The sequence below is a fragment of the Felis catus genome, chromosome A1, assembly GCF_018350175.1.
Source record: "Felis catus isolate Fca126 chromosome A1, F.catus_Fca126_mat1.0, whole genome shotgun sequence".
NCBI lineage: Eukaryota > Metazoa > Chordata > Mammalia > Carnivora > Felidae > Felis > Felis catus.
In genome coordinates this window covers 172,687,097-172,699,469 of record NC_058368.1, presented here as the reverse complement: position 1 = coordinate 172,699,469, position 12,373 = coordinate 172,687,097, and the positions used below count along the sequence as shown (strand labels likewise).

General features: G+C 53.5%; 2 protein-coding genes and 1 long non-coding RNA gene across 26 annotated transcripts in view; 1 reads left to right on the top strand and 2 right to left on the bottom strand.

Annotated features, from left to right (window-relative positions):
- LOC109502720 overlaps window positions 1–12,373 on the top strand; it is a 25,036-nt gene extending 12,663 nt beyond the window's left edge. The window contains exons 3-7 of one of the 4 annotated variants that reach the window (XR_006583766.1): window positions 690–760; window positions 5,784–7,004; window positions 8,068–8,190; window positions 9,240–9,618; window positions 12,127–12,373. This is a non-coding gene — a long non-coding RNA (uncharacterized LOC109502720). Of the gene's footprint in view, window positions 1–604; window positions 761–1,062; window positions 1,217–3,977; window positions 7,005–8,067; window positions 8,191–9,239; window positions 9,619–12,126 lie in introns of those variants that run through there. The other 3 variants (XR_006583768.1, XR_006583771.1, XR_006583770.1) reach the window with 3 other exon arrangements.
- Window positions 1,242–6,636, bottom strand: DDX41 (DEAD-box helicase 41). The gene is made up of 17 exons (XM_019838189.3): window positions 6,496–6,636; window positions 6,304–6,414; window positions 5,890–6,049; window positions 5,738–5,812; window positions 5,551–5,611; window positions 5,287–5,423; window positions 4,827–4,899; window positions 4,552–4,705; window positions 4,339–4,475; window positions 3,323–3,485; window positions 3,020–3,151; window positions 2,683–2,754; window positions 2,451–2,547; window positions 2,162–2,311; window positions 2,007–2,078; window positions 1,780–1,890; window positions 1,242–1,596 (listed from the first exon to the last, which is right to left on the bottom strand). Exons 1-17 carry the CDS (start codon window positions 6,520–6,522, stop codon window positions 1,460–1,462), a joined length of 1,869 nt encoding a protein of 622 aa, XP_019693748.1. The 5' UTR covers window positions 6,523–6,636; the 3' UTR covers window positions 1,242–1,459.
- Window positions 9,207–12,373, bottom strand: part of FAM193B (family with sequence similarity 193 member B) — a 31,501-nt gene continuing 28,334 nt past the window's right edge. For 20 of the 21 annotated variants that reach the window (XM_011285137.3, XM_011285140.3, XM_011285138.3 and 17 more), the window contains 2 exons: window positions 11,638–11,735; window positions 9,207–9,589 (listed from right to left, as the gene is read on the bottom strand). In XM_011285137.3, the coding sequence (XP_011283439.2) occupies window positions 11,639–11,735 (97 nt within the window). In that variant the 3' untranslated portion in view covers window positions 9,207–9,589; window position 11,638. The other variant, XM_019838139.3, reaches the window with a different exon arrangement.

Sequence of the window (12,373 nt, the reverse complement as noted above, 5' to 3'; positions counted from 1 at the left end):
ACCACCCCACACTGTCTGAGCACCAGGGCCCCACCAGTGAAGCTCAGTCCTCATGGCAAAGCCTGGTCATGTGAGTGTGGGTGGTGTGCCCCCAGTAGGCCCCTAGAGAGTTCACACGTTCTTTTTTAAACTTTGCTTCTTGCTGGGCACCTTTTTTTTTTTTTTTTGCCTCACCTTGCCAGAGGCTAATATCGGGGCTCTGAGTGTGTGTCTGAATTCTGGGGACAGACTCATGTCACTCATTCAATGCCACGTTTAGAAAGGAATGTGTAACCAGGCTAAGCAATACCGTTTGGGGTCACATATGGGGTGCGGGCAGGAAATCTTTCCAAGGGTCTTTCCACCTGGCTTTGTATCCAGTGCAGTCCGGGCAGCCCCGAGCTCCAGTAGCTTGACACCATGTCCTTTGCATGCTCATTGCCATTTCAATGATGAGGAAATTGAGGCTCAGAAACATTAGGTAACTTGCCCCAAACCAAACACAAGTGACAAACATGGCTTGAGCAACTGCTGTCCTGCTGGGATAAGCATGTGGTCTTGCACATGAAGTGCTGGGCACAGAGAAATCGTTGCCAGTGCTCTTCCTCTGCCTACCCCTTGCCAGATGCTGAAATCCTGTTCCATTTGCCAGCGGTCTCCTGACTGCCACCCCGTTATTCATTTCTCATCTGCCTCTGCCACTTACCTAGGAGCTTCCCAGCAGACGTCTATCTGGATTGCCTGGATCCTGAGCCCAACAGAGAGCTGGGCATGGAGTGAGGTAAGTGAGCACTAGTGGCTTGAGCAGCAGTCCTGTGGCATCTGCTTACCCCCTTGGTGAGGGGAACAGAGGGTTCCTACTGGGAGCCTGTGTGGGCCGGCAAGTGGGCAGGGGGCCTGAGGCAGGAAGTCGCCTCCCAAGGGGCCCCAAGAGCTTCATTCAGCTGACAGGAAGAGGGAGGCTGGGGCAAGGCTGGAGATTATAAAGAGCCAACCAGAGACCAGAAAACCCAACCATTTCCCCTTGGCCCACCAATGCGGTCTCTCGAGTCACCAATCCAGCTAGCCCAGAGGAGATAGCCAGAGCCCCCAGAAGGGGACCCCAGCTACATGGCTGCTTCCACAACTAAGACCCAGCAGGCTGAGTGTTGGCGGTAGCAGTAGGAGATGCCAGTTCCCTGCCTCAGAGGGGCTATGGAAGTCAGAGGGTGAGGCCTACCCAGGAAGCAGGGGTCAGGTAAGACGAAACACAGAGGCGGGGCTGGGCTGAGACCAGAGAGGCTTGTGCTTTAATGAGAACTGGGGTAAAGGGGAACAAAAATAGAATCCTGGGGGACACAGGGAGCAGGCAGCCAGGCCCAGCCTGGCCCAGCCCAGGCCAGCTGGGCCGAGGATGCTGGCTTTTTGTCCAAGGGGCTGGTGTGTATGTGGGAGGTGGCTGGAGACTGAGGCCTCTTGGAGACAAGGTATGATAGATGGCTTAGAAGTCCATGGAGCTGTGAGCCAGGTAATCCTTGCGGCCAATGTTGCTGACCTGCTTGGTCTGCATAGCCTCCAGTTTGGGGCAGTCCGTGATTCGATGGCCCAGGCCACCACAGAAGGCACAGCCACGCTCTCCTGGGGGCACGGGGGTGAGAGTCAGCATGATTGCAAGGCCAGGCTCCATATCCCAGACCTTGGCTCCCGCAGGACCTCCTGCCCCTGCCCTCTGATGTGCAGCACAAACTTGTTTTCTGGTGTTCCTGTCATGTCCCTCCCCCCCCCCCCAACACTGGACCCCCACTCCTGCTCCATAGTCACCTCCAATGTCCAGCATGGACTCATCTCCACAGTGTAGCACTTGCAGCACAGGTGGTACTTTCTGCTTAGCCTCTAGCAGCAGGGCTTTGAGGTCCATCAGCACCGACTCATCTGTGGAGGTAAGGATGGAACCATCAGGACCAACCCTGGGCCCTGTAGCCAAGACCCATGTAGCCACAGGCAGATGACCCAGGGGACAGCTGAGGTGGCCCTGGTGGCAGACTTACCACAGGCCTTGTTGATGAAGGTCGTGGCAATACCTGTGTTTCCTGAGCGCCCGGTACGGCCGATACGGTGCACTGCAGAGAGAGGGAACAGATCCTCTGGCCCACTGCCCATGGGTTGGGGTCTAGCCCGCACCACTGACCCCCAAGCTCCCCACCGTAGTTCTCGATCTCCTCAGGCATGTCATAATTTATGACATGCTGGATGGCAGGGAAATCCAAGCCCTTGGAGGCTACGTCTGTGGCCACCAGGACATCCTTCTTGCCTTCCCGGAATGCCTCGATGGCCTTGGTCCGTTCTTCCTGGTCTGGGGAAGGTTAGGCAGGAGCCATCAGAGTGACCGCAGGAGTCTGGGAAGTAGTGCTAGGCTCACCAGGCAGGGAAAGGGTTTAGGTGAGGGGCTGCAATGGCAGCAGAATCCATGCCTATGCATGCACTACTCTGACCTTTGCCCCCATGGATGGCCACCGCTTCAACCCCCTTGAGCAGCAAGTACTCGTGGATGGCATCCACATCTGCCTTCTTCTCCGCAAAGATGAGCACCTGTCCAGAGGACCAACTCCAGTCATGAGGGTTGACTCCAACTGGGCATGCCCAACCTTCTCCAGCATACTACCCCTCACTGCCCTCTCCCCTTCATCCCAGAGGTCCAGGGTCAGCCTGACTGGCTGCACTCACGGGTGGGGGTGTTTTCTGTAGGCACTCGAGCAGGTATACCATCTTGGCCTCTTCCTTCACATATTCCACCTCCTGCCACCACAGGGGCCAGGTCAGGTGGGCCTGCAAATGGGCTCACCAGCCATGACCCTGCCACAGAGCCTGGGCCCCCAATCCTGTCATCAAGGACTGGTCACCCTAAGAATGTCTGCTGCTAAGGGCTGAGGCTTAGATGAAACCCCCAGTGACCACAAGGTGGTCCCTCAACCCTACTCCAACAGCTTTGATGGAGCCTAGCCAGATCCAACCCTCACAAAAGAGACCCTGGAAGGTGTCCTCATCAGGAGTGCTTGCCTACCTGGATGACATCCAGGCTGGCGGCTCCGGCACGTCCCACGTTGATCGTGACAGGCTTTACCAGGGCACTCTTGGCAAAGTTCTGAATCTTCTTAGGCATGGTGGCACTGAAAAGTAGGGTCTGCCGCTGGCCCTGAAAAAGAGTAGGGTGGGAATGGGAGGCCTGGGAAGACCAAGGAGCTGGGATGTAGCCCCCTGAATCAGGGCCAGTGGGTGTGCAGTGCAGGGCCTCAGGGCCTGCCACAGTTGAATGTGGCATCCTGGGGAGGGTGGCCAGAAGCCCTGGCCAGGCAGGCATGGGCACCTTGAAGTAGGAGAAGATGGTGCGGATGTCGCCCTCGAAACCCATGTCAATCATGCGGTCAGCCTCGTCCAGAGCCAGGTAGCGACAGATGTCTAGGCTGACCATCTTCTTCTGCAGCAGATCCATGAGGCGCCCAGGGGTGGCCACCATCATATGCACACCACTGGAGATCAAGAAGAGACCCTGAGGTCAGGGCTACCTGCCCATCCCTGCACCTAAGGGCTGCCACTCTGCTCATTCTGCTCTCTGGCCTCTTTCCCGTCTCTCCTCATCTGTCCCCTCATCACTTCCGCCACCCTGCCCTACTTGCAAAACACATCTCTCCTGGAAGGGGCTACAGCTTTCTTGACCACTGCTCTGCTCCAGAGCTCCTACCCAGACATGAGTCACCTCTGCTTGCATATCCTTCCCCCTTCTAGATCACTCACTCCCCTTGCCCCCAGGAGGGTTTATCTGAATCTCCAAATAGGCCTTAGTCTGTGCTCCTGTAACTCCCTTTGTAGGTGTTGACGGGCTCACTTTCCTGGTATGCGGAATTAATCTTTTCTGTATCTGAATCTTCCTTGAGACTGGGAATACCTTGGAAAGAAGGGTCTAGGTCTGGCCGGTCTGTGACCCCAGAGCCTGGTCCAGGGCATCTGGCATTGTCTCCTAGGGACTGCGCTGTGTGGAAAGGCCATGGATCCAGCCCTGCCCTAGTGCCTCAGCTTCCATGATGGACCACACTGGATGGCTCTGACCTTCCTGGAAACCCTGGGTCCTCCACCTCTGTGCCTTCTGCCCAGAATGCCCTGACCCCCTGACCTCCCAAATGTCCTCATTCCATCTGTTGTGCTCCCACAGTACCTTACCACATCCCTCTGTCCCAACCCAACTGATCTCACCATCAGACAAAAAGCTTCTTGAGGACTAGGTCCACAGAAGGTTTCTGTAAGGGTATGTGGGGGTAGTTAAAGCAAAGGGCCCTTTGGCTTATCTAGGGGCTCTGGGGAGGCCCAGGGGGTGCTTATGCTCACTGTCGGATGGTTTCCATCTGCTCTTTGACAGACATGCCCCCAATGCAGAGAGCGCAGCGCAGGAGTGGGGAGCTATCCTCCTGTAGCAGGCGGCAGTAATACTCCAGGATGCCGTGGGTCTGCCGGGCCAGCTCCCGCTACAGGCACAGGGGCAGAGGTTAGCACCAGAAGGCAGGCCTGTCTCTGCCCTGCCCTCCAGCCTAGCTTACTTACTGAGGGACAGATGATGAGTCCATAGGGCCCTTCACGCTTGGAGAAAGGTAACCTCTTTTCTTGTTCCAGGCAGAACATGATGACAGGCAATGTGAACACCAATGTCTTGCCTGAACCCGTGAAGGCAATACCTATCATGTCACGGCCAGACAGGCTATTGGGAGAGAACAGGCCCGATGATCAGGTTCAGTAGAATGTAGGGAATGGGTCTCCAGATGGATACCTAGTGACTACTCCTTCTCATCACCACCCTCTTCAGGGCCCCCCATACTCACATGGTGGGGATGCCCTGGATCTGAATGGGTGTTGGGTGGTGGATGCCTTTCTTCTTCAGGCCTCTCAGGATGGCTATGGAAAACAACTTTAGCATCATCCTTGTGTCTCATGGATACTTTATCAGGCCCCCAAAGCTGTAAAATTAGCACTACCCTCTTTGAGTTACAAATGAGGCCCAGAGAAAGAGAGAGAGAAAAATAGACTTGTCCAAGACTTCTAGGCTGAGTGGAGGCAGGATTTGCACCCAGGTCCATTTAAGGCTAATGTCACTTGCCCACTGAAGCTCCCTAATGGCAGAGGACAGTAAATAGGGACAACTGGGGCAAATGTAATTCAAACCTAAAGAAACCCCTCCTCAAATCCCTCCATTCTCACTACCTGACTCATCACTGCAGATGCTAAGCTCAGGGGAGGCTGGGACACAGGCTCACAGTTGTCTGACCATCAAATTCCCAGTACCTGCAGGAAATTTCATTTCCTTGAAGCTCTTTATGGGTGGTGGGATACCATCTCCTTCCACCAGGATGTGATACTTCTTCCTCACGCGCTCATGCCGCTCTTCAGACATGCTCAGGACATAACGGGGAGGTGTCCAACTGTGAGTGGGTGGTGGGGGTCAAGAGAGGTCCCAGGCACAGCTGGCTCTGGGGTGTCCCTGCCAGGCTCAGCTACATACCGTTCCAAGTAAAGATGACTGCTTTTCCACAGACTAGAAAGACATACCTGGTTTTGATTGGATCGTCATATGTGATTCCCTTGGCCATTTCCTTCACCGACATCAAAGCTGAGGAGACAGATCTGGCTCAGGGATGGCTCTTGCTTCCCAGAGGCCAGGACCTTCAGATATAACATGCCTGGGGCTAGGGAGGAGGCTTAGTCCACCTCTCCCCTTGCCTGACCACAACCATACCTCGGCCCTCTGCCACACTCTCCAGGATCTTTTCCTCTTCTTTCAGCTGCTTCTCCTTGGCAGACTCCTTGCGAGCTGAGAAAAGAAGCAGATGTCAGAGACATGCCAAAGCAGTGCACCAAATTGAGCCTCCCCGCTGCTTCCCAGCACACCTTCAGCCTTCTCTTTAAGGTGCTGGTGCTGATCCAGGAGGCTGACGTTGGACTGTGGGCCCAGAGGGATGTCGTCCTCATCTCCCCGGGGCTCGCTGCCGCTGTCCTGCAGCTCCTCCTCCGCAGCTCCTTTGCGCCTTCGTTGCAATAGCTTCTGGAGCTGAGGTTCCACCAGCGCCCCTCAGAGCCAAGCCCAAGACAAAGCGGAGTATCGGGCCCAGGGGGCTTGCGTCAGGATCTTGGCTTTTGGGAGAGGGTCCTGTGCCACGCGACATGGAGGTGCCCTACCCCTCAGATCAGACTGGCAGTCCCTGGTTTGCCTAGGGGCCACGGTCCCAACTACTGACAGCTCACTCCACTGGATGCCACCCTCCCTCCCACACCCTCATTTCTCTTCCGACCCGAGGCCCTCACCAACAGTTGCCGCCGCTGTCGCAAAGGCACGTAAGGCACGTAGTCTTCGTCGTCCTCATCCTCCGCCTCGGAGCGGCTTCCTGTGGCAGTCGCTTCATCTGTGCGAACACGCTACAGATACACATGAATCAGGCCCAGGCCCCCGCTTTCACAGCAGCTCGCCACCCGCACCGACCCCTACCTCGCTCCCACCTTCCGTTCAGGTTCCGAGTCCTCCATCCTTTGCTGTACGCAGGCGCGCTACGGTAAAACCCCGCCTCAATTTTTGCGTGAGGTCCAATCAGATGTGAAGAAGCGGAAGGTCGGCACCTAGCAACGACCTCTGAGTGCCGGATCGCGCAGAGGGACAAACTTTCCCGAGACCCTGTCAGGCAGTGCAGCGTCAAAGTACCCTTGGGCGGCTGCGCATTTGTTGCCAGGGGCGAGGGCGAAGCGTCATACAATGCATTATGGGACGCTGGAGGACTTGGAGCATGCGCTAAAAGCTCAAACGAAGCCTGGTGGAAGGTCCCACGAGTGGAGATACAGAAGAGACCCGCCTACCGGAGGCCTAGCGTCGCCCATAGCCTGACGTCATCTGGCACGTTCCGGGACTGGGCCAGCTGGGACCCCACCGGGGACTCCATCCCGGGCACGGGGCGCGGGTAACGAATCAACTTGCACTGCAGCTCTGACTGGCGTCCTTATCTATGTGACAACACGTATGTTCAGAGTGGTGAGGGATAAATAAAATACTGATGACAGTGTTTTCGCTGAGGGTCTGAACTTATGTACGAAGTTATTATTATTGTAAATGCTGTGATAGAGCTTAGAGTAACTCACTGCCTGGGGAACCAGAGGCTTCGAGGAGACCTAGATCTGAGCTTCCAGAAAAATGTAGAATCTCAGAACAGGGAGGGGAGGAAAGGGAGAGAAGCCTTCTGATGGAGGGCCCTGCAGGAGTGAAGGTCTGGCCTTGTGCAAGCACACAGATTCCTCAAGGAACAGACGGGTCACGTGGCCGGCTGCTGTAGGGATAGGAGTGGTCAGAGCTAAAGCTGGATAGGTAGACAGGGACCAGGGCATGCAGGGCCCTGTCAAAAGTAACTTCAACTTCACTGGGGACTTTTATTTGAGAAAGAATGAGCGTGAGGGCAGGAAAGGTGCAGAGAGAGGGAGAGAAAATTCCAAGCAGGCTCTGCGGTGTCATTGCCAAGCCTGAGCTCCGGGCTCCATCCCACCAACTGGGAGAACATCGCCTGAGCCAAAATCAAGAGTCAAGGCTCAACCAACTGAGCCACCCAGGCAAGCCCACTGTTGACTTTTGAAGAGCAGTGATGGGTCAGTACTATTCTTTCCTCCATTCATGTATTTAACATGAGCACATGCTGGGTATTGTGCACAGTGCTGAAGCAAATGAAAGATGAAGACACAAACCTGACTTGTGAGTTTATGGATTAGTTGAGACAGAAATATAATGGATCTTGATATTCAGGAGAAATATTTTAAGACAGATAAAGCAGTACTTTCTGGAAGCATCACAAGGCAGGGCAAATTGATTCTCATTGTAAAATGGTCTTTCAGCTGGAATGTGAAGGATAAGCAGGAAATGATAAAGGAAAGGTAATCTAGGAAAAAGGAAATGTGTGAGCGAAAGTTGGGAGACCTGAGAGTGCCAGGCCTAGATGAAGACTGAGGTCATCTTGTATTGCTGGAGTGAAGTGCTGGGAGGTGGGGGCTGGTTGTGGAAGCCTCTGAATGCCACCCACAGGTTTTTCTCTGTAGGTAAAGCAGCTCCTTGATCAGACCTGCAATTTTTGAATGATGAAGCAGAATTTTAGATAATTATGCCAGTTCAGTTGCAGCACGGGAGCCTGGTGCAAGAGTTGAAAGGAAAGAAGAACAAAGGTAATACATATACAGACAGGTTTCACAGGGGAGTTTGCATACTTTCTTGGAGATTAGGAAAGTCCAGGGACCAGGAATTGTGAGCCTGTGAGTGATGGTTTTTAACATCTTTAGAAGAGGAAGCTGGCACTGACAGCCCGTGGTGGGATTCAACCTGGGAGGAATAGAAGGGGGAGGGAACAGTTTCTGATCCTGCTCCCACCTCTCCATAAAGGGCTCTTAGTGACTGAGTGGCCACAGCCTCCACTGCTTCCCACACAAGCTCAAGTTAAGTGTCAGTTTTAGAGAGAAAATGACATTGGGGACAAGGAGTTGGAAACACAAGTATGTACGAGAAAGCATTGTTTAACAAACCTATTATATTAAAATCTGAATTTAAGAACCAAATTTACTGTGGGGGGGTGGTGGGGTAGGAATGAGGTAGTTTGCTTTACTTTACAGAAGGGTTCATTATCCTCAACAATCCAGTACTTAGGTTGCAGGTCTCATTCCCATTGGAAAGTCAGATCCAATTTATAGGAACTTCATTTACTCCACTTCTCCTGACAATGTGAATCACCCAGGTTACAGGTGTACAGTCCATAAAGGCCGTAAGCCTTTCCCAGACTCCATCTCACATCAGTTGCAAAGAGATCGAGTCTCACTCCTCCAACTCACTGGTTTTGCAGAGGGGGAAACAAACACAGTATGGGGAAACAGCTGCTCAAGTTTACATACCAGAGTCCTCCCAACAGGAGGAAAGAGCACAGATGCTGCTGTTATACAGGCCTATGCTCTAATCCTAGTCAGCCAGACTGAGTGCTGAAGTCACTTGCCCGTCTTAGCTTTAGTTTCCTCATCTATAAATTGGGATAACAGTCCCATTTAGAACTGCTGTAAGAATTAAGAGGAAATTACTGAACTGCTGACACATAGTATGTGCTCAATGAGGTTAATGACTAAGGCAGAGCCCATGCTTCTGAGTACATTCCTCACCTCACCCCCATCCCAGACCAGCAAACCACCAACACACCGACTCTGTGTCCAAATGTTGCTTTATCTTTCGGCAGGAAAGATCTTCACAGTATCAAAAGTAAAGAATTGAAAAACAAGAACAAAAACAAAACCAAACACAAAGAGAGCAGTGTTGGGCCAGCAGTACCATCAGCCCCCAGCCCACAAGCCAGTCCAGCCCCCGGGCTCTGAGTGAGGAGGCTGCGTAGCACCAGGAAGCGGCTCTGCGGAGGTCCTGAGGGGCCCCAGCACGGCACAGCGTCCATTCAACTTTTGGTTGGTCCAGGATGGCGAGGAGCAGGGAGGATCTTGGGCAGGTGGATAGGGATGTGGAGGAAGAAACTGTAGACCTTCAGCTGGCAGTTGGGGTTTCAGGACACCCTGAAGAAGCTTGACCCGGCAGGGGCTAAGAAAACAGGAGAGCATGGCTGCACCGTGAGTGAGACCTTTGACTTAGCCTCCCCATGTTGGCTCTGGGTTTCCGTGGGTCCCCATGGGTAGGAACAACTGCCTGCTATTTTTACTCCCTGGGCTGAAAATATTGAATAGACTTCCTTGATTACCTCCAGCAGAGGATGAAAGTTAAGACCCTGCCAGGGGACAGCTCCCCTGTCACACCTCTTTCCAAATCAGGGTAGGGTAAGAGCCCAGCCTCTGGTCTTTGCTCTCCTACTGATAGGAAGGGGAGAGGCGGCATATGCATCCTGACTCCTGCCTCAGGCTCTGGGTACACAGCCCAGGCTAGGTCCCGAATATGTGCCAGCACTGCTTTCTCGTGCACTCTCAGGGCTCCCACTCTGAGGAGGGTGGAAAAAGCAGTGGAGAGCCCTTATGGTGGGAGTGGGACAGGAAGGGAACATCTCCAGTCTTGGGAAAGAAATCAACCAAAGAGGGAGTCCTTGAGAGAAGACGGCCGGATGAGGTTTCCTGGCTGACAAGGGCATTGGGCTGTGGGAGAAGATGTGCCCCTTTTACTCTCAGAAGAGGCAAAAGATGAAAGTGCCTGGGGTCCCCGTCACTCCTGGATCCTGTGGAGGTAGAAAAAAGAGGCAGGAGGGCACCCTGGTCCTGGCAGAAGCTCCTGAGGGTGTGGACATTTCAGTTTGGCCAAAGACCAGGGAACCTAGCCCTTTCAGAGAGAGGGGCTAAGGAGAATCTAAAGACAGTCCTGACTCTGGGCAGCCTGAGGTGCCATAGGGAGCCGAGCCCCAAAGACTGCCCTAGCTTCAGGCTCTCTGGGCTGTTCCTGGGGAGCTGAGGCCAGCATCAAGGGTGGGGAATCCTGACCCCAAAAATGACAAAGGGACTCGGCTGAGGGTCCAGGAAGTCTGCTGCCCTGGCCCAGAGAGGCGTGTTCCTGGCACTGAAAAGAGAAGCACAGGTGAGGACACCCTCCCAGGGGTCCCTGAGTTCAGCCTACCTGCCTCAGTTTCCTGTTGCCTTAAGGGCAAGTTGTGTGATTGCCAGCCAGAAAAGGCCCGATCCCAGGGACAGAGCATGGAGTTAAGACAGGGCACTGCACAGCCATTAGGCTGCAAACCCAGCACCAAGGCCTGTCTGCTAGCCAGCCTTCTCTCCTACACTATGGTTCTCAGCCCTTCTTGGTCTTCTGTTTGCAGTCCAGAACATCATCTGATATGTTAGTATTGCAGGGGCACCTGGGTGGCTTAGTCGGTTGAGCATTCGACTTCAGCTCAGGTCATGATCTTGTAGTTCATGAGTTCAAGCCCCTATCAGGCTTGCTGCTGTCAGTGCAGAGCCTGCTTCAGATCCTCTATCTTCCTCCCTCTGCCCTTCCTCACTCTCTTTCTCTCAAAAATAAATAAAACATTAAAAAAATATATATGTCAGTACTTCAGACAAAGGACCAGTGTAGGTGGCTCGGAGAGGAGGCCAGAGCCCAGCTCAGGGCCAGATCTCTTCTTCAGGAGGCAGCCCAGCTATCATTTCTTCATGGAGCTTGTCATATTTGTGGAGAGTGCTCACCAACTCCTCCATGCCTAAATGACCTCTCCAAGGTCTTGGTCTACCTCATCTGCCTTCTCACTGGTCCTTTGGGGCTGGCCCCTTCTTGTATGGTTTTAGCTGGGAAGCATCCTGGTAGCCTACCAGGCCAGGCAAATGAGATTCAACCCTGAGGTTAATAATGTCAGCGGTGGGGGCAGTCCTCTGGGGACTAAGGCTGCCTGAGAGGCAGATGGTAAGGGAAGCAGGGGCCTGGCAGAGATAGTCCAAGGATGGCAGTGCAGGAAGGACCCTTCAGGAGCACAGGCAAGAGGGAACACAGAAGGGTCTGGCCCAGGATATCTTCAGAGAGTGTAACTTGAGGGGCCAGGGCTGGCAAGCTGCTAGGCTAACTCCATGTGCCCCAGAGCATGAAATGGTCTGGCGGGGGCACAGAAGTGACAGAATTTGGGGAGAGGGAGTGCGTGCAACACTTAGGGGTCTCCATACCTCACTGAACTGTGCTGGGAGTGGTTTTCTTGAGGCTGAAGTTGGTCCAGTTCACAGCAACTTTCTGACGAGTTTGCTTTGCAGAATCCAAACAGAACCTATTGGTTTTGAGAGACACCAAAAAAGCACAATTAGAGGTTCTCACTGCTAGACCCCCTTTCTAGACCTGTGTGTCCTGGTCAATAAAGGAACCAAGTCAGCTCTGTACAAGTCCTTTGGTTCCAGGGTATTGGGATCTAGCAGGTTATGTGAGCTCTGTTGGCTTTCTGGACAGAGTGCCCACAAGCCAAGGGAACAATGTGCTAAGAGACCAACACTGCCTCAGGATACAGGGTTGCTCCTCACACTGTATTTTTACTGCAGCTACACTGGGTTGCCTTCTGTTCCCCTAGGTACTGCATGTTGCTTTCAGCTTCAAACGTCTATACCTACTAGCTCCACTGTCACGAAGGCCCTGTTTTACCTTGCCCACTTATTCTTATTTCTCAGGTCTCAGCTTGGTTGCCACTTCTACTAGGAAGGCTGCCCTGGCCTCGCCTACGTTTCAGCTTCGCCTGTCGCCCCACTTCTAGCTGCCTCCCCCACAGCCCCATACCCTTACCCTTCCAACAGCACTCAACATTGTTTATGGCTCTCTCTCCCCACCTAAGCTGTGTTTGATTTGCCTCTACCCTAGAGCTCAGCCCAGGCAGAGCAGAGAAAGTGCAAATGAATAAACAAAGTGAATAAAGCTGGA

Coding starts and splice junctions, on each gene's coding strand:
- DDX41 (XM_019838189.3), bottom strand. CDS start 6,522: ATGGAGGACTCGGAACCTGAACGGAAG. Junction 2,548..2,682: donor TACAGAAAACACCCCCACCC/GTGAGTGCAGCC, acceptor TCCTCTGGACAG/GTGCTCATCTTTGCGGAGAA. Junction 2,079..2,161: donor TGAGGAGATCGAGAACTACG/GTGGGGAGCTTG, acceptor CTCTCTCTGCAG/TGCACCGTATCGGCCGTACC.